We start from the raw sequence: 25,927 nt of genomic DNA, 5'->3' as shown, positions 1-25,927 counted from the left end.
GAAAATATAGAGCTTAGGAAATTATAAAGTTTAACTTTGTTCTCAAATCACATCCCTAAAGATTTCATTGCGAATAGAAATACTGAAAACTGTAGTCCATAGTATGTATCCTTGTAGTGAATGTTAAACTGTCAGCAGGATTTTCAGGTCATTTGACAAAAAGGATACAGGTGCAGTAGCTAGCAGTGAAGGTGACTGCTAGTTTCATCAATCACTTTGCCTTTCTTTAAGTTGATACATAATGGACCCCTTCAATCAGCTTCCTTGTTCTTTGTCACTTGTTTGGAAAGAAAGGGGAGGGAAAAAAAAAAGTGGTGGAAAGGCTGGACTCTAAAGTCAAGGTTAGGAAATGAATTGTTAGTTATTTACTCAGGGTACAGAGGATGTCAGTGTGAAAGGGGGCTGGCCCTTCATAAAACGTCACGTTTGTCGATGGGTGATAACACAGTGTGAAGCTTCACACAGGTCTTGTGCAGTGGCAGTGCTACTCAAAGTGGTGATTCTAAATACGAATTTGAAATTAAGACATGGCTTTGTGACAGAGATGTATTTTGTGCCAGAAAGTGTTCAAACGCCTGTTTCACTTCCGGGGATTGCATCAAACAACTTAGTCACAAGAGCAAATGATAGGTAGGTTGTGAATATAGGTCAGCCACTGTCGATTTAATCTTATACCCTCTATCATATTTGATTTGAATCAGAAACTTCCCCAAGTTTTTTGGAAAGCAAGAGAAGAATTTGAAGTTTTGTGTAGCTTCATTTGCTAAAACCCTTAGATGTACCACCCAACAAGTTTGAATGCCTTGCTCATTTTAAACACTCAGGGAAAAAGTAAAACAGTTTAATGAAAATTCAGAAATTAGTGTCTGAATTCTTTTTTACTATTTCTTCCTTAGAAAACAATACCATTTACTTAATTTTTAAAAGAATGTTGCACATCTGGAGAGAAGGTTATCAACTCATCAGTCTTTCAATAAATAGGTAGAGAAAATCGTAACATACCTTTTTTTTATTACTTGACCAGATTTTGTGTATTCTGAAACTCACCAATGTGCTCTTCAAGAGTATATTTTATAGATATGTGGCTCAATACTTATTTCAAATCTTTCAACCAAAGAAGTGCTATTATATATCAAGTGGCAGTGAAATGATCTGAGCAGGTGTCAGATTAAACATAAAAATTACATATCATGGTTGTATGAAGTTGGTTGTATGAAGTTTCTTAGCTATCTCAGATCTCCAAGAAGAGTTTGGATAGAATAGTTAATATAGGTTAAAGTTCTTTACATTCTTTGCAGACTCCATATCTGTATGGGTGGTGCTAGTTCTCCTTGTGTTCCTGGTAAAAAGCTTTGGAGTTTATAGTTTTCTTAGTGAAAGTTTTGTTTGTTTGTTTTAACTGTGAGCATTCTATTAATAAACATGAAAGGAGTGACTTCCTTTCTGAACATTATGGTATGAGCTACATCAAATTAAAATAGTAAGCCATGGTTACAGTTTTAAACACATCTCACAGTCTTTTGGAAACAGAGACGATAAACAAGAGTACAATGGAGCATGAATAGAGCTGCCATGGGAGGTTTGTGTAAGGTGTCTTAGGTCACTGACAGAGGAAATTACTAATGCTGCCCAGTCTTCAGGGGAGAATCCTTTTGTCTTAGATGGTAATACTGAATGCCTTCCATAAAATAATTTAGATGTGGAATTACCACCAAGAAACATTCTGTCATCGTACATATATTTCTGTCAAACCAACACAGACTGAATTGAGTTTCTTGTGAACAGTATTTGCTTATAGTTCCAGGGGTTTCACTTTTCTCATGTAGACCTTATTGCATAAGGACCCACTGGTACACCTTTGTTATTTATCCCAGGATTTATGTTGTTAACTTTTACATGAGTACTGTAAAAGGGTTAAGAATCCTGATTCAGAGACTCAGTATAGCTGTTTTAAAAATCTGAATTTTTATTGTACTTGTTTCAGAAAAAGATGGTGATAGAAAAATTGTTCGCATTGTAAAGAGGTGCTCCAGAATTATCACTCTTGTAATACCTACTCTCTCCTTTTCTAACCTAGCCCCACCCTCTTATATTTTTCTTGGTTCCTTCATTTTCCTCCCGGGAAACTTGTCTGCCTTAGGAACTGTCCTTAAGTGTCTGACTACTATAATCCCTTTCTGCTTGTATAGAACTCATACAGAATGTTTCTGTATGTATATTTAATGAGAAAAACTAACACATACTAACCAAAGAGTGTTAAGAAGTAGTCTCAGATAATATTCAGAGCATTAAATTGGAGCCTTTGGTGGTTCTCAGCACCTATAAACAACCAAATGGGTGAAAGTCATTAAAAATATAGAAAGACTCTTAGTGGAGGTGAATTTCTTATAAACCAGTCCTCCAGATGATTCTGACAAGTAACTATCGGGTTTGAAAACTACTCAAATTAATTAATGTCTATGCTAGTTGGCTCTTAAGTCCAATGGGAAAATACGATAGGGAAAGCAGAATTTTTTGATGCCTCTCAGATCACACATCAGCCATTGAAAGATGTATGCAAATAAATATACCATAGACTCCACAGGTGGGTTTTGTAACATAAGAATTTAGAACAGTAGTTTCCAAATAGATATCATAATTACTTTATTAGTTTCCTATTACTGCTACATTGCGACCAATTTAGTGGTGTATAACAAATGCAAATTTATTATCTTACAATTCTGGAAGTCAAAGTCCAAAATGGGTCTTACCAAGCCAAAATCAAGGTGTTAGTACAGCTGTGTTTTCTTCTGGAAGTTCTAAGGGAAAATTCTTTTCCTCGCCTTTCCGGCTTTTAGAGGCTGCCCACATTCCTCAGCTCATAGCCTGTTATGTCTTCAGAGCCATCAATGACTGAGTTGTCTTTATACCCCATCCCTATAACACTGACTCTCCTGCTTCCTGCTTTCCCTTACGGGATCCATACAGTTATGGTAGCCCACATAGACAACCCAGGAAAATCTCATCTCAAAATCAGCTGTTTAGCCATCTTAATTCTCCCCTGCCATGCATCATTACATATTTATAGATTGTGTGGGGGAAACTCACATCCCTTTGGGGATCCATTATCTGTGTATCACCTCATGTATAGCACCTTTGGGGAGAAGAAGATTACTCAGATATTCATTCCTCATCTTTCAAATTGTGGAAGAGTGGAAGGGTAAGGCCATGGCATTATGGAGGGCATTCTGATGGAGAGCCAAAGCCTAACACCACAGATAAGCTTGTACTCCCAGATCTTGATGTTGATGGTGATCACTCACTATTCCTAAAATTCAAATGGAGCCCTCCTGTGGGGATTATGGCCAGCTACCTAACCAAGCAATTCTTATTTATGGCGGTTTTACTTAACTCTGGTCAGGTCAGTTCAGTTCAGTCGCTCTGTCATGTCCAGCTCTTTGCGACCCCATGGACTATAGAACACCAGGCCTCCCTGTCCATCGCCAATTCCCGGAGTTTACTCAAACTCAGGTCCATTGAGTCATTGATGCCATACAACCATCTCATCTTCTGTCATCCCATTCTCCTCCTGCCTTCGGTCTTTCCCAGCAGCAGGGTATTTTCTAATCAGTCAGTTTTCTTCACATCAAGTGGCCAAAGTATTGCAGTTTCAGCTTCAGCATCAGTCCTTCCAATGAATATTCAGGACTGATTTCCTTTAGGATGGACTGATTGGATCTCCTTGCCATCCAAGGGACTCTCAAGAGTCTTCTCCAACACCACAATTCAAAAGCAAATGCTCAGCTTTCTTTATAGTTCAACTCTAAGATCCATACATGACTACTGGAAAAACCATAGCTTTGACTAGACAGACCTTTGTTGGCAAAGTAATGTCTCTGCTTTTTAATATTCTGTTTAGGTTGGTTAATACGCTGTTTAACTTTTCTTCCAAGGAGCAAGCATCTTTTAATTTCATGGCTGCAGTCACCCAGGAGCACTCAAATTAAGAGAAATTTGAAATTTTTCAAATCAGTCATATCAAATTAAATTTTATACATCTGTATTTTCCTGTTGCTATCTTTTTGATGCTTCTTTAAGTCAGAATTTTTATTTCAAAGTTTTCACCAATTTTCTTTTATTAGAATCTATTATATTAGCATTTCTCAGTGAAACATTGATTTATCTCAGTAGATAATGGAAGCAGGTCTCAAATGACATGACTGTTTATGCAGAAATTTTAAGACATTTTAAAACGTAAGTATTATCACATAGGCAGAAAAAAATCATGCTGTTAAGACAACAGAATTCTAAAGTTATATTTTTTTAAATCATGCAAAGAAATTCTTCTCTCGACAGCATTTTTCTGCTTACATGGTTCATAAGAATAAACTTAAGTAGTCTTATTAAAGTTATAAAGTTAAATAATCATATGAAAATCAAGTTATAAAGAATGTCAAAATGGAATGTGACTCAAATCACTTATGGACTGGATTTGGTCAGGAGCAGTTGAATAGATCAGTTGGAACTTGAGCTGAACATTGTATTATGGTTAATATTTGATATTTAATTAAGTCATATGATTTATTAGAGTAAAGCATAAGTAAAAATTATTTAAGCAAATCATAGAACTAACAAGTGAGTTCTTTGTGCAAGACTGGCAAAAAATAGGGATACCCTGAAATTTAGAACTAAAGTGCAGTGTGTTTGGAGGACTCTGCTTAGGTTTTTTAAAGGTTTATTTTTTTCATCAAAGTGTTGTAGGAATTTCTGTTTTTAAAATGAAAGGACACTTATGAAAAAAATGCAGCATAGGAAATTAAAAGTTTTTTCCTATTTTATGGTGATAGCCCTGGGGCTAATACTTTTTCTTTGGTATGTTAGGTGAAAGATAATAAAAGCTAACCTATCTCAAAGCTTACTGACTGTGCTTTGAACCAAATAGTCGAGTTAGTTTTTCCTCTCCCTGAGAGCTAAATAAGGAAAGGAACTCTTTAAGTGTCCACTGCTGTCTCCTGGTGAAGTAGAGTCTAAAATTAGAGGGATAGTGGGGAGAAATAAGGAGAAGGCAATGGCACCCCACTCCAGTACTCTTCCCTGGAAAATCCCATGGACAGAGGAGCCTGGTGGGCTGCAGTCCATGGGGGTCGCGAAGAGTCGGACAGCACTGAGCGTCACTTTCGCTTTTCACTTTCATGCCTTGGAGAAGGAAATGGCAACCCACTCCAGTGTTCTTGCCTGGACAATCCCAGGGATAGGGGAGCCTGGTGGGCTGCCGTCTATGGGGTCACACAGAGTCAAAAACGACTGAAGTGACTTAGCAGCAGCAGCAGGGGAGAAATAATTTAATACAATAGCAGAATAGGAGTTAGATTTTGCTGTAAGTTGGGTGGGAGAATTAACTTAAGTATCAGTGGGCAATAGGATAACATTTATGTTGCTGGAACTCTTGTAATGGCTTAGTTATGACTCCTTTCCTGTTTGCATGGCCTCTTCTTTAGGAAACTCTAAGAGAAAACAAGCAAAGGGTGCCATGACTCAATGAAAAGGTGGGTGGCCAGTATAGAACTGTGCTCAGAGTACAGTGTTCTGTGCCATGTTCTCAAAGAGCTGCATTTATTCCTGAACATCAACGTTTTTTAAAGCAATGCATCATCCTCCATCCAGCAAATGCCTGCCATAGCCAATAATACGTTGGCTTGTCCATTTTCAGTTTGTAGTACAAAACAAATGAAAGGCAAGGACATTACAATTGGGAAGGAAGGAGAACTATTATTTAAAAGGCTTTTAAATGATGTCACTATATATTCTTTTAACAACATCCTCTAAAAGCCTTTGAAAAAATAGTCCCTTCTCCCTCAGTTGTTAACAAAGACCAGGCTAGGGCCTGCTCTTTAAAAGGCTGTTAAATGGTGATACTATATTTTTTAATATCAACATCATTTAGAAACCTTTTAGAGAACAGTCCTCGTCACCCACAACTAACAACAACAAAAAAAGGATGTGGGGGAAGGGATTACTTTTTTAAAGGCCTTTGGATGGTACTATCAATAAATACAGCAATATTGTTTTAAAAGCCCTTTTCCAATGGTGATTCAGTTTTTTGATATGTACTTTTAACCTCAAGACCCTATGTTATCAGACAGATTGATGTTTTAACGTTGACTGAAAACTCAATTTACTAATAATCCCAGTAATGCCTTTTATTGAACAGTTTAAAAATCAATTTCACATATACAATCTCCTGTTATCCTGAGAACAGCTCAGAGAGTAGACAGGATATGTATAATTAGCCCCATTTTACAGAAGAGAAAAGCAGAAACTAAGTGAGGTTGTGATTTAGCTAAGTTCTCACTGCTAACGTGTGGCTGAGGTTGAAGCCGTAACCCCAGTCCTAACAGTTTGATCTAGTGCCCCATCCAGTGCCTCTGGCTACCTTTACTACTTTCTTTTTAAGTGATATTCTCCATTGCTGTTTTCAACATGTGCAAACACTGAGAGTTAATTCTTCATAATTAGCATAAAAGTGGACTTCTGTAATTTCAGTACTGATGGTAGATGGTGGGAGTCTTATTAATACGGTACTTCTGATGAAGTAAAGAAGTATAAATATCTCAAAGTGTAGTAGTCTTCCTATGATGTTAGGGCATTCAGACTTTTCTGAGATTGTGCACCACATCATAAATTTTGTGTGCTTAGGAAATTATCGCTTGAAATTCATTTTAAGGTATCTAGTTTATTATATAACTGATAATTTAAAAATCTAATCTCCTTTTATTGATTTGCTTCTGAAAGTTATTCTGCTGACTAAGGATACTGATTCATAATTAAGATCATAAGATTCCCTCCGTTATCATCAATCTTTGAAAGAAATCATAAATGCTGGTTGCTCCCACTTCCTGTAGTTCTCTGAAGAAGAAGTTTCCCCACTAGCTTTCAGGACTGACCTTTATTTCCCTTTATCACAAGGAATACTTTCTGGTTATTGAAAAAGCTAAAGAATCATAGATTATTTATTGCTTAACAGAAATGACAGTTAAAAGTGGTAAATTCTGATCTTTGTTCTGCCAGCGTTTTTTTCCTTTTGGTAATAAACATTGTCTTTAATGATAACGAAAGACGAGTACTTTCAGCTCCAAAACACTTTCATATGTAGTATCTCACTGAATCCTTATAAAAGAGTCCTACAAATAAAGTAGAATTACCGTTTATTTTCTTCCCCGATGGCTCAATGGGTAAAGAATCCGCCTGCAGTGCAGGAGACACAGGGGCCGCAGGTTTGATCCCTGTGTGGGGAAGGTCCCCTGGAGGAGGAATTGGCCACCCCTGCAGTATTCTTGCCTGGAGAGTTTCCATGGACAGAGGAGCCTGGCGGGCTACACAGAATGGGACATGACTGAGCACAGGGCACATAGCACCCTTTATTTTACAAATTCTGGCTCAGAGAAGTTAATAAGTTTCTTCTCATCAATAACTTTTAAGTTCTTCTAAAATTTAATGTTTTCTTTCTTACCACTGCCACCAGTAACTCTACCTAACAAGAAGGGTACCATAGCCTTTCTTGCTTCTGAAGAGAAGGGTTTCCTATGCCAAACATAGGGGTAGCCTGAGAACTTGGACTGGTGCAGATACAGGCACTGAGGCCCCGCTCCTCGGTCTTCAGCCAGAAAAATTCATCCTCAGTTGACTTTACTGAACATAAAGGTGGATCATCAGAGGCTTTGCTGCCACAGACATGGACTCCAGAGACTCTAAGGGTCCCGTGTCATAACCCACGGTCTCTCTCATCAGAGGCTTTGTTGTCACAGACGTGGACTCCAGAGGTTTTTGGGTTTCCTGTGTCGTCCCTACCTACCTCCTCACTGGAGAATATAAAACATGCTATGCTATGCTAAGTCACTTCAGTCGTGTCCAACTCTGTGCGACCCCATAGACAGCAGCCCACCAGGCTCCCCCACCCCTGGGATTCTCCAGGCAAGAACACTGGAGTGGGTTGCCATTTCCTTCTCCAATGCATGAAAGTGAAAAGTGAAAGTGAAGTCGCTCAGTCGTGTCTGACTCTTAGCGACCCCATGGATTGCAGCCTAACAGGGTCCTCCGTCCATGGGATTTTCCAAGCAAGAGTACTGGAGTGGGATGCTATTGCCTTCTCCGATGTAAAACATAGGCTTGGCAAAAAAGTTTGTTTGGGTTTTTCTATAACATCTTGCAGGAAAACCTGAACAAACTTTTGGCTAACCCAATATTTGTACACAGATCAGGAAAAAGTGTATGTGTGTGACAGAGAGAGCTAGCTACCTAGTTCTTTGCTCTCAGAGAACCCATTTCCCCAAACTTGCCCTACATCAGGAATTCCTCAGCAACTTATAGTTTGTCCGATTGGCATCTCTGATGTAAAAAGGATCCTTTTCTTCTTTGTTAGATTCAAAGAATGTGTGCCTGCAGAGACCTGCTACTTGAAAAGAGCAGTAATAAAAGTGCCTTTCCAGTTTGTACATCAACTAAGACATCCTTGTTTTCCTTCCTCGCGGACTTCATCTAGATGACATCCCCATCCCTCTGCCTCCTAAGTTACAGTTCATTTCAGTGCAAGCAGCATGGCCAGTTTTTAGATGCTGCTGGCCCCTAATTTCATTTGTGAAATTAATGTGTGGAACAGCTACCACTCCCCTCACATACTTTGATAAAGTACTATTATAAAGCCTGGCTTTCCCCCTTAGGGTCTCCCTTTGGATCTTGCTGTCCTTTAGTAGATATTCTCAGCATGACCTCACTCAGAATTCTCTAGAATTCTTTGACAAAATCATTATTAACAGCAAGATGGCTTGTGTGAAGTGCCCAGATGTTGCATTTGGCCATTCCCTTTCCATCCTTATGTTCCTTCCTCTTCTGAGGCCCATTCCATCATCTTACACCCTCTTCCTTCCCATGTTATTCTCGTCTTGGGATCTGTTCATCACTTGCCTCCATTCATGAAGATCTTGGTGTCTTTCACATAATCTCTCCAGCCCCATGTCTCCCAGGAAGATCTCACTGTGTATACTATCAACCTGTGACATATGTAACCTCACAGACTCTCTGATCTGTTCCATTCCAGATTTTGACCTGTACAGAATTTCATCCAGATACTCTTTTATTTCAGCTCTGAAGTTATGTCTTACTCCCATACGTGTGCCTATCATGTTAACACCTTCAGGCCCTTCACTCCTCCAATATTTAGCCTAGATTTGCAACCCTGAAAGATAGATGGTAGTTTCCCCATTTCACAGATGTGAAAATTGAGGTTTCTAGAGTATGAGTAACTTTTTTAGTGTCATAGGCTTAGTAAGTTGCAGAGCCAGAGGTTCAACTCATCTATCTGGCTTCAAAGCTCAACACTTTCTACCCACTTCCTCACTGAGTGTATAAGGGAGGTACAGTCTACGACAGTCTGTGGTACAGGTTGCAGAGGGAAGAGTCAAGAGACAGGGAGGCCAATTTGAATGAGCAAGCAGAAATAAGAGGTGAGCAAAGACTTGGGAGGTACAGCAAATCATTAATTACGATTAAAGATTTCCATACTGTTTGAAATCGTTTTCAATAAACTGCACTTCTTTTGCCATTTCAAATTTAAAATTTTTTTAATGTTTTAAGTGTCACTGATGGACTTGAACTAAGCTGGTGGTAGACAGCAGAAAAGAAGAAAATGAATACAAAAGACATCAGACTTCTCAAGTAGTTGTTGGAGGGAAATAAGGATGTCAAACACAATGCCATAGTTCAGTTCTGAGCTTGGTTCAAAAGGAAGAGGGTCTACCATTTTCTTTTTTCATATGATGTCATTGATATTGTCAGAAAGCAGGTGAACTGCTAAGATCATATGATTATCATATTTGTCAGATAACCACACAAAATTGTTCTGTTCTTGTGTAATATGCTCTGGTTCTGACGAAATTTATTGTAGCCCATTATTGGAAGGTTTATGCTAAACACTTTGGAAACCAGCTTATTTTGGTTTTATTAGCACCCTACAGTCCATGGGGTTGCAAAGAGTTGGACACAACTGAGTGACTTCACTTTCACTTCACTTTAAGTCAGAAGTCCGAAAGGAAATACAAAAAAAAAATATACGAAAAAAAAATAGTAGAATAGTATAACATATCTGTATCCATAGTTTTGGAACTATTCCTCTATGAAAGTGGAATATATAATATATACAACTATATAAAAGTATATACACATCATTCTGGATTTCAGATTTATTAAAAAGTAGAATATTGACAGTGAGGATTATAAGTTTTCCTTTGGGGAGAGGAAAGAATAGGATATTATTATAAACTGATTTTACCTTCCTCTCAACAGCTGTGAAAACAGAACACATCCTATATGGGAGTCAGTGAACATTTTGTAAAGGGCCAGAGAGTAAATGTTTCCAACTTTGCAGACCACAGCCATTCAACTGTGCCACTGTGGCAAAGCAGCCAGAGACAATATAGAAATGAATGAAATGTGGCAGTGTCCCAGTGAAACTTCGTGGACATTGAATTTTAATTTCTTATCATTTTAGTGTCACAAAATGTTATTTCTTTTTATTTTTTCAAACATTTAAAAACGTAAAAACCATTCTTAGCTCACAGACTACACAAAAGCAGTGGACTAGTTTTGATTGATAGGCCAAGTTTGCTGGAGCCTGCTTAACACCATGCGTGAAGTAAGGTTCTCACTAAACGTTTGTTGATAATGTACTCAGCTGTTTCTGCAAATACACTTTTATTTGTTACCAAAATGAGAGGTGAATATACTGATGACTAAAATAAGAGTAATTAGTGCAATCATTGATACTTTCTAGAATACTGTTCTAGCTAACAGTTAAACAAATTTGCCCTTTGCTTTTTTTTTTTTTTAAATTGAAGGATAATGGCTTTACAGAATTTTGTTGGTTTCTGCCAGATGTCAACATGAATCAGCCATAGGTGTACTGCCGTTTGCTTTTTTAAATCCTGTACTAGGTGCTAAGGGGCTTCCCTGGTGGCTCATGATAAAGAATTCACCTTTCAGTGAAGAAGACACCATTTTGATCCCTGGTTCATTAAGATCCCTTGGAGAAGGAAATGAGAACCACTCCAGGATTCTTACCTGGAAAATCCCATGGACAGAGAAGCCTGGCAGGCTTCAGTCCATGGAGTCGCAAAAGGGTCAAACCCAACTTAGCAACTAAACAACTACTAGGTGTGTGAGTGTGTGTGTATTCTGTCGTGTGGGGTCTTTGTGACTCCCTGAACGATATAGCCTGCTAAGCCCCTCTGTCCATGAAATTTTCCAGGCAAGAATATTGGAATAGGTTGCTGTTTCCTTAGGAGATCTTCCCGACCCAGGGATCGAACCCTTATATCTCTTGCATCGGCAGGCAGATTCTTTACTACTCTGCCACGTGGACCCGATACTAAATATTAAAGTGGGCTCACTTTCTACAGTTTACTGGGCAACTAAAGCAATACTCTAGCTTTCTGCATTACGGTTCTTACCACTTGAGATTTACACTGGTTTAAAAAGTGCTAATTTTAAAGATGAAACTGCATCTTTATTTACAACTGTTTTCTGGTCTTTTTTTTATAAATCATATACCTAAATATGTACTGCCATAAAATAAACTAAACAAAATTAGATACAAAGAAAGTATTTTATGTACTATAGACCTTTATATTTTTGAAGTCCAAAAACAGAGTAGATTGATAATATTTAAAAACGATTAAGTGCCTGAATGTGGATTAAAGCAAAAGACTAGAAGACATTGTTTTCATAAAGCTTTATGTGGAAGTGTCATGTCTGAAATAGTAACGCAGATGTTGAACAAGGTTTATTCTTAGGCACTTACTTGATACTCCCTGTTTTATTTTCAATTCTCATTTAAATTTTATAATTCAATCATTTTGAAAGAAGTTTTACAACTTTAATCTTAATAATCTCAAAAAAAAAGCAGACATGCTATGTCATAAAATAACTATTAGTGACTAGTTTGTATCCTATAAATCTAACTTGAGTTGATAATATGGTCCATTACCAGCTAACTGCACAGAGTATTTTTCATTTTACACTCTTCAGTTACTTTTTAGTGAAGTGTTAAAAAATATGAAGCTTTTCTCCTCTCTAAAATTGCACGCTGTCTGTCTGTTATTAGGAAGATAACAGCTCTTATAAATGTTTCAGTAAGCGCTAAGTAGACAGTTATGAGCACTCTCATTCCACGCTTATTTGCTTACTGTAATAAACTGATAAAATATGTGTGGTTTGTCTCTGTGTATCTACAGGCATCATGAGTCACATAGATTTCCTTTAGAAATAATGTTGTGTCTGCAGAATTGATTGGTTATTTTCATAAACCATCTAAAGGTACACAAATGACTTTTATTATTTAAACATATGCTGTGTAAAGATTTGTGAGGATTATCTCACTGTTACTTGATGCTTTTTGTTCTGTTAACTCTAGAAGGCGGCTTTATATTTTAGAGTTATTACAGTTACTGAGCTAATTACCTTCTCAGGAATCATAGTGAAGATAACCCAAATCATTTGCTTTAGCTAAATTTTTAATTCTTTGAACATTGGCAATTAAATAATTAAATCAAAACTTTAAAAATATTGTCTTTCATAGTATCCTCTTTATACAAGTTTCAATATTTAATGGAAAATAATGCTTTTACCTGAACTGGATACTTTAAGAATTAGTGTTTGTATCATAGAAATCCTTCTAATTATTAAATTGTTCTTTGTGTGTACCTTTAAGAAATATGGTATTTTTCATTTGTGCATAATTATATGCACTAGGAAATTTTTGGTCAAGTCATATCCTAAAACCAACAAATATTAATATTGATAATCTTCACTTATCAACACCATAAGCTCCTTGAAAGACCGTAATATTTTTAGGGTATCAACACCGTAAGCTCCTTGAAAGACCGTAATATTTTTAAGGTATCAACACCGTAAGCTCCTTGAAAGACCGTAATATTTTTAGGGTATCAACACCGTAAGCTCCTTGAAAGACCGTAATATTTTTAGGAAGAGTGTTGAGCACTCAGCATCTGTTAAGTATAGTTATGACCAATGCTAGTAGTATATTATCTGTAGATCTCTGTAGACTAAATTAAAGTAGAAGAATTATACTTTGAGTTCTAAAAATGGATACAGTTGTGTTTTATAAATTGAACATAAAGTCAAGGAATAAATGGAGAGACAGATAATAAACATAGCAAATAAGCAAATTATGTGATCATGTATATTGTATCCAAGAAGGTATTAAGTGACTATGGAGAAAGAAGAAAGGGGAATCAGAAGGAAGAGATGCAAACGGGTTAACCTCGTTAAGAAGGAAACACTTGAGCAAAGGTGTATTGACACCGAGCCATGTGAGTATTTGGAGATAGTGCATTCCAGGAGGAGGCATCCAGTGCCAAGGCCCTGGGTGGGAGGCTTACTGGTGTGTGCAAGGAGTAGGAAGGGTGTCAGGGTGGCTGGAGTGAAGGGAGTTGTGGGTTCAAAAGTAACAGGAAACGAGGTCAAAGAAACACAGTGGGGCCAGGCCATATGGGGCCTTATCGGCCTTTATCAGAGTTTTTAGGTCTCATTTTCAATGAAATTGGGAGCCACTGAAGGGTTTTGAACAGAGAGGCGATGTGATGTAACTTTATTTTAACTGATTTTTACTGTCTTCTGTTTTCAGTATGTGCTCTGTAGGATGCAAGAATAGGAGCAAGGAGACCAACTAGAAGGCTATAGGAGTGATCCAGATGTGAGGTTGTGGTCGCTCACCTTTCTCCCCAAGATACCCATGGGAGACATAGAGTCAGAGAACAAAGACGGGCAAACCAGTCCTTTATTAGCCAGGGTTTTGCTCTGTAGCCTCAACATAGAACTTCAGTGAGTAGTATGGGCACATCAAGAATTCCTCTTCCCTAAAGAGAGTAGCCTGGAACCAAAGCAGGCTTTTAGATTGAACCTTAAGAATTGCTAATTCCACTTTTTTTTTTCCTCTCTTTTTTTTTTGAGGTATAGTTGATGTACAAAATTATTTATGTTTCAGATGAACAGTATAATGAATCAGTTTTTAAAGGTTATGCTCCATTTATAATAGTAGTTATAAAATGTTGGCTGCATTCCCTGTGTTGTATGATATATCCCTGGAGCTTATTTAATTTATACTTATTAGTTTGTACCTCTTAACTTCCTACTCCCATCTTTCTCCTCTCCCTTTCCTCTCATCAGTGGTTACCACTAGTCTGTTCTTTATACCAGTGAGTCTACTTTTTTGTTGTTACATTCACTAGTATGTTTTCTTTTTTAGATTCTACATATAGTATTTGTCTTTCTTTGTTTGACTTATTACACTTAGCATAAAACCCTCCAAGTCCATCCATGTTGTTGCAGATGGCAAAATTTTTATTCTTTTTTATGACTGAGTGGTATTCCACTGTATGTATATGTGTGTGTATGTATACACACACCACATCTTCTCTATCCATTCATCTATTGATAGACATTTTGGTTGCTTCCAGATCTTGGCTATTGTAAATATGTTGTTAAGAACATTGAAGTGCATGTAGTTTTTCAGATTAGTGTTTTCTTTTTTTTTTTTGAATATGTATCTAGGAGTGAAATGTCAGATGGTAGTTCTATTTTTAGTTTTTTGAGGTACTTCCATATTATTTTCCACCAATTTACATTGGTGGAACACAACAATTGTTGGTGAGGATGTGGAGAAAGGGGAACCCGTCTACACTGTTGGTAGGAGTGTAAATTGGTGAAAAATAACATGAAGGTTTCCTAGAAAGCGAAAAATAGAACTGCCATATTACATTCCACTCCTGGGTACATATCCAAAAAAAGAAAACACTAATTTGAAAAACTACATGCACTTTAGTGTTCATAGCAACATACTTACAATAGCCAAGGTCTGGAAGCAACCAAAATGTCCAGCAGTAGATGAATGGATAGAGAAGGCGTGTGTGTTCTGATAGTTGTGAAGTGATATCTTATTGTGGTTTTAATCAGCATTTCTCTTACAATTAAAGATGTTGAGTATCTTTTCATGTGCCAGCTGGACATCTGTATGTTGTCTTTGAAGAAATGTTTATTCAGATCTCCTGCCCATTTTTTAATTGGGTGGTTTGTTTTTTTGATGTTGAATTGTATGAGCTGTTTATGTATTTTGGGTATTAACTCCTTATCGGTCATATCATTCACAAATCTTTTCTTCTGTCCAGTAGATTCTCTCTTCATTTTGTCAGCAGTTCCTTTGCTGTGCAAAAACTGTTAAGTTTAACAAACAAACACTTGTTTGTTCTTGCTTTTATTTTTGCTCTAATTCAACTCTTTGATCTACAGAACCTAATCAGATGCCATGCATGAGTTTCACCATAACATCTCTACCAGGGCTTTAGGGGAAAGAATGAGAAAGTACATTCTCCCATTATGATTTTATTCCCCAGTCCCCCAGTTAGCATACTGAAATCTGACTAATCCTGATTAGTAGTAGAGTTGGGGGAGTTAAATGACAGAAACTGAATTTGAACTGGCTTAAACCAAAGAAAAGGGGCAGGGGGTTCCACTTCCTAGAGTATTTTACAGAAAACTATGCTTCAGAAATGGTAGGAATATGTCAGCTTTAAGAACCACCCAAACCAAAGATACGAGCAGGGCTCTCTGTCTCTCATCTGTGCTTTGTTTTATTTCTTGCTGAGCAATACGGCAGGAAATGTGGCCACAGATATTAGAGTTTTAAATCTCAGACTTTTAGCCAATTGAGAGAGATTGACCCTACTTCCCAAGTGCCAAATCCAAAAATCCTAGAAAAGGTACTCATTGGGCCAGGCATCCATTCCTGAGCCATTCCTTAATGTGGTCAGATCATGAGTTGGCATGAGAACATGCCAGCTGTGTCAGGAACTGAATGGCAACATTCTTAGAAGACGGTCAGATGTGTTAGGCAGTCCCGGACATAATCTCTGTAGGTGGGGCACTGGGGAGAAAGCGCCTTTGGAAGACTCGCCTTTACTTTTCAACCAGGTAAAAGCAATCCTGAAACACTGAATTCTGATTCCTCAGTGTCTGTCATAAATCTTACTTGATACTTCGTTGTCAGCCATCAGAAGACATTGTAAGACATCAGAAACCCATAAAAATAATTATCCAGGTTATAAAATCAACTTTTACAAAGGAAAGTGAAAAGAAAAAAGTAGCTTCTACTATATAAAGTCGGCTTCTCAGTAGCAAAGCACACTAGATTAGCCCAGGCGGTACCATTGTGAAGATTCTGTAAAGGTGCCCTTGAGTATAAGCTAGGTTTTTAGCTCATATTCCTGTCTCAGGCAGTTATAGCTGTACAGCTGTACATGATAGTCCTACTCAGTGTTAATTTAGCTCTTTGGAGTAAGTAGATCTGGGAATTGTTGAGTGACCAAAAAATAAGGAAATGAATAGGTATCAAAGAACTGTGAAGGGTATGAGATGGTACCTCACTTGCCAGTTAACAAATTAGCCTGAGACAATTTCATGGCTACTAATAGAAGACACAGACTCCTGTGTCAAAGGCAAAGGACAATTTATTACTCACAGCAGTAGCAGTAGCCAGGGGAACATCGTTCTTGCCACTTCCCCAATTTTCACAGGGTGACATGATGAATGCTAGATATGACTGCACATGCAGTGTGTTGCTTTAGAGAAGAAGATGTTTAGCATAAAAGATCCCAACCTTTTATAAGGCTCTTTTGGTAAATCTGTTCAACCTTCGCACCAGAGGGGAGGCACTGAACCATTTCCAAAGACTGTTTGCTATACGTCCTGGAAAAGATTTTCAGGAGCAAAGCTGTTTGTTGATGCCTTTCCTTAGAAGCTGTGCAGAACTGTGAGAGAATATGGGGAACAACTGGAGAAGGAAGGATGTGACATTGTGCCCTTAGGTCACGGGTCAGCCAACTTTGTCTATAATGGGTCCAGATAGTAAATATGTTAGGCATTGGAAGTACTCAGCTCTTCCACCATAGAGCAGAAGAGCAACCATCCACAGTATGTCAAAGAATGCAAATGGCTGTGTTCCGGTAAAACTTTACGAGACAGGCAGCAGGTCATATTTGGCTTGTGGGCCAAAGATGGTCTGTTTTTTTCAGATTTTTCAAGTATCCTTAAACTTAAATCCTTATTTTCACAGCCGCAGCCTAGGTTATTCTCTAATTAATTTACCTTTTACTATTGTTTTAACATTTAGTAAAATAATCGTTATTTATCAATTGTAAAGTCAGAAAAGCCATCTTAGAATATAAGCACCCGCAGATCATATCTGTGCTTCTGGAGTATAGGTAACTAATCTGATATACAAAACATTGAACTAAAGTCTTGTTTTCTTGTCAGGATTAATTGTATTACATGTGGAAATTGGCAAAGGATTTATGGAACCTACTGGTTTTCTTGAACAAAATCATCTATGTAGTTAAGATATTAGAGGAGATTCACAAAATGTGACTTGTATGAACTTAGAAAATAGGTTAGAAAAACCAGTCATTCTCATTTAGCCCGTCTCTGTAGTTTAAAAAAAGCTATATTATTACCCTCTAAATGCCATTTAGGAGCTATTTACTGTGAAAGAAAACATAGGCTTTTTTGCATTATCGTGGAGGATTGTTTCGGAGGACCTTTTTAGATGCTAACTTCATTAAAGAGTGCTTCTTGAATTTGGCTGTGTGGAAAGGATGAATGAAGACAGTTACACTGTTTTTCTTCCATTGCTGTACACTGCTTTAGCATCATTTTAACTGTCATAATAAAGGTGCAGAATTTTGAGACAAATTGGACCATGTGTCCCAGAACTAGATTGAGAGAATTCAATAAACCAACTCAGACAAGTTGATAGCTCTTAAATGACATAAGGCCTGACTTCAAAGAGCCTTATATGATGTCTAGAGTGCTAATTCCTGGCTGCTTATAACTCCAGATTCCTGCTTCTCTTCTGCTTTCCTACTTAACTCTTGGATTTTTGTTGATGCATTTTAAATGATTAGTATTATTATTAGGCTTTTTATATATCAGATGTCAGTGGCATAATGAACCTGTTGAGCAGGTTAAATTATAATAGGAAACCTAGTTTGGGAGAGTACACTTTTTAGGAACAAATCTTGATTGGGCCTGTTTAATTACAAATTGTTTTTTTTTTTTTAAAGCCTTCCTATGTCAAATCACATGCAGTGCTTTGAATGGAAAGACAGCCACCTTATGATTTTAGAAAGGATGGGTTTTTTTTTTTTTTTTTTTTACTGAATATGCTGCCTTTGATTCCAGTCACAATTGAATTTAGCTCAAAGAGTTTAAAGTTCAGTGGAAACAGAAACAGGTGATTAGCCAAGAAAATATTGGCAGGGGGGCGGGGTGGGTGGAGGAATAAAGGACACTTTGTTTTGTCAAACAACTGAATCATATTGCGGGCCTTTAAGAAATAAAACAGTATGGTACTGATTTAGCAGTTCTATCAAAGTTCAAAAACGTCTCCAACTAAATAGAATGTTTGCATTTACAGATCATTGAGGAAAAGCTAGTCATTGAATCATGTACAAATGTTACGTATTTGGAGGAAAATGATTAAATATAGAGTAGATACACCTAAATTCAGTTCAGTTCAGTCGCTCAGTCGTGTCCAACTCTTTGCAACCCCATGAATCACAGCACGCCAGGCCTCCCTGTCCATCACCAACTCCCAGAGTTCACCCAAACTCATGTCCGTCGAGTCAGTGATGCCGTCCAGCCATCGCATCCTCTGTCGTCCCCTTCTCCTCCTGCCCCCAATCCCTCCCAGCATCAGAGTCTTTTCCAATGAGTCAGCTCTTCGCATGAGGTGGCCAAAGTATTGGAGTTTCAGCTGTAGCATCATTCCTTCCAATGAACACCCAGGACTGATCTCCTTGAGAATGGACTGGTTGGATCTCCTTATAGTTCAAGGCACTCTCTACCTAAATTAGTTCCTCATAAATTGAAAAATTGGAACCATAAGAGCTCTGGAAGAAAATGTAAATGAATAGTTACTAATCTTGAGGCAGGGAAGATCTTTTAATTGTTAAAGCAAAGGAGGAACCACTTAAAAAGGAGGTCTTTAGTTTACAGTGAAAGAAATTCAAGATGAAAAAAGTTAAAGGAGTCAAAATTGGAAATAAAAGTATAAATATCTACCTATAATGAAAGATACTATAATCTGCCTATAATGAACTTACAGGCAGATATAAGTTCTGCCTTATAGTTTGAGAGCCCAAGGAAATCAAAAGACAAATTATTAAAAATAAAAAGAAAATTGGCAAAATGTCCAAAATATATTATACCTAGGAAGAAAATAAAGTTTATAAACTCTAAAAAATATATATATTTATATAACTGCAATTATTTTCTTCTTTTTTAGATGTAGATTGTCAAAATATTTTAATATATGCCTGGGGAGTACGGAAAAATTTTTATAATTTCTGACTTCATACCTATCTATGCAATACCCTATTATTGTGATTTATTTAATACTTTAGGGAAAATAGGAGTTAAATGTTACGAATTTTTACATATTTTCTAAGAATTAGTAATCATATTCACTAATTCACTTTTTCTTTCTTTTTCCAATGTGCAATAGGTCAGTACTCCTGTCTTTGTACCAGGGAAAACTCATGTACTGCTTCATCGAATGAGTGGGAAAGGACTCGCTGCCCACTACTTCTTTCCAAGACAGCCTTGCATTTTTGGTGATAAGATGGTCTCCGTGCAAATAACACTGAATAATACCACTGATCAGAAGATAGAAAATATCCACGTAGGGGGAAAAAAGCTTCCTATGGGCATGCAAATGCATGTTTTTAATCCAATAGGTAAATATTAATTCTCATTTATTGCTTTAACTAGATTTGATAATTAAATGTGTTTATTTTTAAAATAAAATAGAATATATATTATTTTATTCATTTTTAGCAAACTCAATTTATATTGGGTTGGCCAGAAAGTTCATTTGGGTTTTTCATTACCATGGCATGGGAGAACCGGAACGAACTTTTTGGCCAACCCAACATTAGTTTTTCCTTTTTAAACCAAATTTATCGTATAAGATAAGTACATTTCTTTGCCCTTAGCAAATCAGGTACCATCAATGGTGATAACCAGTACTGATAAAAGAATGGTTCTGGAGAATCAAAATTGCTTTGCATTTTTCCTACCTGCATCACCTACCCTGCTCCTTTCCTGGTCAGCTTCCTTCCCTGCCTGATTTTACTTTGCCTTTTGGTTATAGTACCCCCTGCATCTTTTCTTCCCCATTTTCCTTCACATTCTATAGATTGAAATGTAAAGGGAGCAAAGACTGAGAGGGTGTATAACAATTCTTTGTTTGTCTTCCTCTTTCTGATGGCAGAAAGCCCACAGTATGTTTCTGAAGGCAGAAACACCCACTGGTATTTTTTTCACACATCATGTGTTTTAATCTGTTGCCACCATTTAAAAATCAGCATCCTTTGACACTAAAGGACAAACCCAGAAATCTCGCTGTTCATGGATAAAGCACAAGAGTATGGTGGTACCCGTGCTTTATCCCACCTGCTGCACACCCAGCTGATGCCAAGTGGGCTGCCCCTGCTGTGCACCAGTGCCTTCCAGGCTGCCTCAGGGCCCAGTACATCATACTATCTCCCCAGCTGCTACAGGAAATACACCTTCTTAGCATTAAGTGTGACAGTTGCATGGCTGGCTTTGAATTTTTAAAATGGTACAGTAGTTCAAATGTTTAGCTCTATTTTGGTTTTGTGTGAGTAGAGGCAGTCCTACAATTTAGTTGAAAGAAGCTTCAGAAAAGATCTTAATTAAAAGTGATATAAGGTTTCTGTCATTGAATCCTTGAAGTGTTACAATCATATAGGTCCACATAGTTCCTTTTTTATATAATACTTTAAGTGACCAAAGCCTTTTGACCAGGTAACTGTGCCTTCTTTACTCATTATTTCCTATCATATAGTTATTCTGTCTTTCTCCATCTTTGCCTGAGTGAGCTCTTTGACATTGTTGAATTCTCTCCTCTGTCATTTTAATGAGTCATTCAATAAAAAAGTCATCCTTTGTGTTATATTTTTTTCCACAAAGATATAAAAAATTCCTAATATTTAGATGAAATTTGGTAGCAGCCAAAGTAGAGAGAAGTAGAGTTAAAGTAAATTGATTTCAGAACCCACTTAATATCATTTTAAAAAAATAATTTGGTAATTAAGACACCATTTAAAGAATACAGTGTGCTGATTCTTATTTATTTTGTGGTTAACATATTGCCAAGGAATTAAGAATATCCCAATTTGTGTTCTTTTTTATTGCTTGCAATCCAGCTTTTTTTTATCTAGTTAAAAAGTTACTTTAAGAAGCATCAAGCAACTGATATATGCATTGTCTGAAGGTTGAAAATGTTATCCAAAGGTTAAAACAGTAGAACAGTATTAACATTTCTTTGAGCTGGCATAATGAGTTGATGAGTTGACCTTTTGTTGGCCTATGTAGAACAGAAGAAATAAATATAATAAATTTCAGAGTATGGCCTTCACACCAAAATAAAATATGAATATATATCATTGCCTCAGTACTAGTAATAGGCTTTCTTTTCTTAGGCAGATTTCCTGACCATAGGGTTTCATACATTTTGTTGGCATTTACTGGATACCCTCAAGATACAGAGTTCTTTCCCATGCAGTATAGATTCCCGTGCAGTAGATAACAGAGTTCAGAGTATGATATATCTTAATTAGTCCTCCAAAAACATCCTAAGAATGCAACAAAAATACTGTATTTTCATATTTTTGTGAAATAAGGGAAGTAAGATATCTGTGTTCTTTAATAAGCACATATACGTATGTTAAGGAGTCCAGTGACTTTCTTATTTGTCACCAGTCTGTTCTTTTTTTCTCTGTAATATGAGAAAACTTTTTTATCAGGATTTTGCCCTGCCTTTAGCATGAAACTGGATTCCTTGCAAGAGTGTACAAGATCAGGTACATGTACACAGGAGATTTAAAACACACACCCCCCACCCCCCCTCCAAAAGAGTAGCCTTAGGCTCTCTGCACTATATTCAGCGACTCTATGTTAACACTTGACAAATTTGAGTTCAGCTAAGATTTCTCTAGTTACTATACAACTGTCCCGTCATAGTAGACAGCATCCTGTTTGATTTCATTTTTCGTTATTAATATAGTGGTGTAATAGAACCAGTGTTTTTCAGCCATTTCTACATAACCCTCTCATGTATATTGTGATGATTCAGAACCAGTATTCAACTATAGACCCCTGCCTGAATAAACTTTTCCAATGTATTATAGTAGGCTTCAAATATTATAAAAATCTGTTATATGAATAATTTTATGCTGATCACTTTGCTCTTGAAAGTGTCCGAATTCATGTCCGCTCAGTCATGTCCGACTGTTTGTGACCACATGGACTGTAGCCTATCAGGCTCCTCAGTCCGTGGAATTTTCCAGGTAAGAGTACTGGAGTGGATTGTTGTTTCCTTCTCCAGGGGATTTTCCCGACCCAGGGATCGAACTGGGTCTCCCGCATTGCAGGCAGATGCTTTACCATCTGAGCCACGAGGGAAGCCCCTCTGCTGTTGAAGCTTTCATTTAATAAAACATTGATCATGAACTAGCCTCCAGAATTAGTATGGCACTCAGCTTGCAGTTAATTATCTTAAGACTGAGGATGTTATGAAACTGTCAAATAGTGCCATCATCGAGGCATCCTAAGAACTGTCACTTGGTCAAATGAGGTATGAGGATACGTGATACAGAAAGATCTAGTCCCGAGTGCCATCGTTTTTTGGAGATGACAGCATTTGCTACCAATGTGGTGTCAGGTGCAAACAAGACCAAAGCCCAGTATATCTGTGGCACAGAAGAAAGCATCAAGGATTCAGTGAAGAAGAGCATTGAACAGTGTGACTCACAGCTATAAGGTGTAAACTTTAGGAGAAATGCAAGAAAACTCTCATTGTAGTTATTTATAGTAAAGCCTATTTGTCAAAGATTAAGTAGCAAGGCTTTTGGGGTACTTACATACCCTCCTGGTAAATGTTAGGTTTAAAAATAAATGGAATTCCAACTAGAATCAGCACACCAATAACACTTTAAAAATCAGCATCAAATACCTCTTTATAATGCTTAATCTTCATTTAGGCTTAGATATAAAAATACTTCTTAATAATTTAAGCTTATTGAATTATTTTGTCCTACCTGTACCATGATTTCTGTAATGGTTAGCATTAAATGGGAAATGATACCTATCACAAGCCCTAGGATAATCACAGTCTACTGGACCATTGTGTGCTTGCTAAAATATAGTTACATCTAATGATGCAACTAACTGTACAACCACAGTCACACTGGAGACGTTAAACAAATTCGAAATCAAAAGTGAATGGTTTCTATTTAAATATAGAGTATATACAAATATTTATACTAAATCGGTAAATGTTTAAGATCCCTTATTATTTAATGTACAGCATTACTCTTTGACTCTGGAGTCATAAGCAGTGTAAAATCATGTTATTGTTTTATCTTGAGTTTTATTATTATCAAACAGTACTGTACATTGAAGCAGTTATTTCCGGCACTTGATTAGCTGATAGGTGAAGGTTCAGAAATTACACATCTACAAAATGTCATTTTATAATTTGTTTTTTCAAGATAACATAATCTATTACTAAATTTTCTTTGAGTAATTCTTCAAATAATACAATTAGACTTACTGTTTTGGTTCATATAATGCCAGTTATCTTCAGTAATACCTGAGGACAAGTTAATTTCTTCTTCCAACTTTGCTTTAATTTGCATGCTTTAAATTTTGGACTTTTTCCCCTGTGAAAATTTAGGACATTGCTGAAAATGTATTTTTTTATATCTAGAGTAAATATTCCATAGTTTTAAGTACATAATCTCTTAAAACACCCAGAGTCTGGTACAGATGTTCCAAACGGGAAAACATTTATTTCCTTCTCACCTTCAGTTCCTATCAAGACAATGTTGTAAAACATGGAATTTCTCAGGATGAGCTATATTTCTGAAACAAATAGATGTAATATGTTCATTGTAGTTACGTGCAGAATTAAGTTGTGAAAAAGAAAGCCTTGAGGTGAAATTACTTTATAATTTCCTTTAATACCGTTAGTTTCAAATTATTCTTACAAATTATCATTAAATTTGACTGTTTTAACCAAACCACAAACATTACCTATGTTTTCAGTGTTTAGTTTGCCTCTTTTTCACTTCCTCTGTGTTTTCATGTCTAAATTATCTTATTTCCTAGAATCTCTTGAGCCTGCGGGATCCATTACTGTTTCAATGGGTATTGACTTTTGTGATTCCACTCAGACTGCCAGTTTCCAGTTGTGGTAAGTTCAGTTGTTCTGTGTTTCTTGTTACTATAAACAATAGCAGATCAAAATCAAGACTTTCAAAAGCTTTTTCTATGAGAGAAAATATTTACACAATCTTGTTTTTCTTTGGCAATATTTAGACTGCTGTGAAATAGTTGAACAGATTATGTGTGGTATATGTATTTTTACTATTTGTTACACAAATAGCCATTACAGTCTGCTGTATATGGTTAAGAGCATCTCTGATGGCTCAGACAATAAAGAATCTGGCTGCAATGCAGGAGACCCAGGTTCTATCCCTGGATCAGGAAGATCCCCTGGAGAAGGAAATGGCAACCCACTCCAGTATTCTTGCTTGGAGAGTTGCATGGACCGAGGAGCCTGGTGGGCTACAGTCCATGGGGTGGCGAAGAGCTGGACACGACTGAGTGACTAGCACTTTGATTTTCACTCTTCTCATGGGCCACTGATGGGCCACAGGCCGTGGCGTCACAAAGAGTCAGACACGAATGAATGACTGACACTTTTCTTTCTTCCATACATAGTTAAACTTCAGTTTATTCAGTTCAGTGCAGTCGCTCAGTCATGTCTGACTCTTTGCGACCCCATAAACTGCAGCTCGCCAGGCCTCCCTGTCCATCACTAACTCCCGGAGTCCACCCAAACCCATGTCCATTGTGTCGGTGATGCCATCCAACCATCTCATCCTCTGTCGTCCCCTACTCCTGCTGCCCTCAATCTTTCCCAACATCAGGGTCTTTTCAAATGAGTCAGCTCTTTGCATCAGGTGGCCAAAATATTGGAGTTTCAATTTCAACATCAGTTCAGTTCAGTTCATTTCAGTTGCTCAGTCGTGTCTGACTCTTTGTGACCCCATGAATAGCAGCACTCCAGGCTTCCCTGTCCATCACCAACTCCCAGAGCCTACCCAGACTCATGTCCATCGAGTTGGTGATGCCATCCAGCCATCTCATCCTCTGTTGTCCCCTTCTCCTCCTGCCCCCCGTCCTTCCCAGCATGAGGGTCTTTTCCAATGAGTCACCTCTTCGTATGAGGTGGCCAAAGTATTGGAGTTTCAGCTTTAGCATCAGTCCTTCCAATGAACACCCAGGGCTGATCTCCTTTACGATGGACTGGTTGGATCTCCTTGTAGTCCAAGGGACTCTCAAGAGTCTTCTCCAACACCACAGTTCAAAAGCATCAATTCTTCGGCACTCAGCTTTCTTCACAGTCCAACTCTCACATCCATACATGACCACTGGGAAAACCATAGCCTTGAGTAGACGGACTTTTGTTTGCAAAGTAATGTCTCTGCTTTTGAATATGCTATCTAGGCTGGTCAAAACTTTCCTTCCAAGGAGTAAGCATCTTTTAATTTCATGGCTGCAATCACCATCTGCAGTGATTTTGGAGCCCCAAAAAATAAAGCCTGACACTGTTTCCACTGTTTCCCCATCTATTTGGCATGAAGTGATGGGACCGGATGCCATGATCTTCGTTTTCTGAATGTTGAACTTTAAGCCAACTTTTTCAATCTTGCTTGTGCTTCATCCAGCCCAA

General features: G+C 37.4%; 1 protein-coding gene across 2 annotated transcripts in view; it reads left to right on the top strand.

The window, feature by feature from the left end:
• Positions 1-25,927, top strand: part of AP3B1 (adaptor-related protein complex 3, beta 1 subunit) — a 236,718-nt gene that overhangs the window by 179,310 nt on the left and 31,481 nt on the right. For both annotated transcript variants that reach the window (XM_010847632.1, XM_010847633.1), the window contains exons 23-24: positions 19,607-19,838; positions 24,298-24,382. In XM_010847632.1, the coding sequence (XP_010845934.1) occupies positions 19,607-19,838; positions 24,298-24,382 (317 nt within the window). The remainder of the gene's footprint in view (positions 1-19,606; positions 19,839-24,297; positions 24,383-25,927) is intronic.

This window comes from Bison bison, unplaced genomic scaffold (assembly GCF_000754665.1).
Source record: "Bison bison bison isolate TAMUID 2011002044 unplaced genomic scaffold, Bison_UMD1.0 scf7180017864252, whole genome shotgun sequence".
In the NCBI taxonomy this organism is placed as follows: domain Eukaryota; kingdom Metazoa; phylum Chordata; class Mammalia; order Artiodactyla; family Bovidae; genus Bison; species Bison bison.
This window is presented reverse-complemented; position numbering and strand designations above follow the sequence as displayed.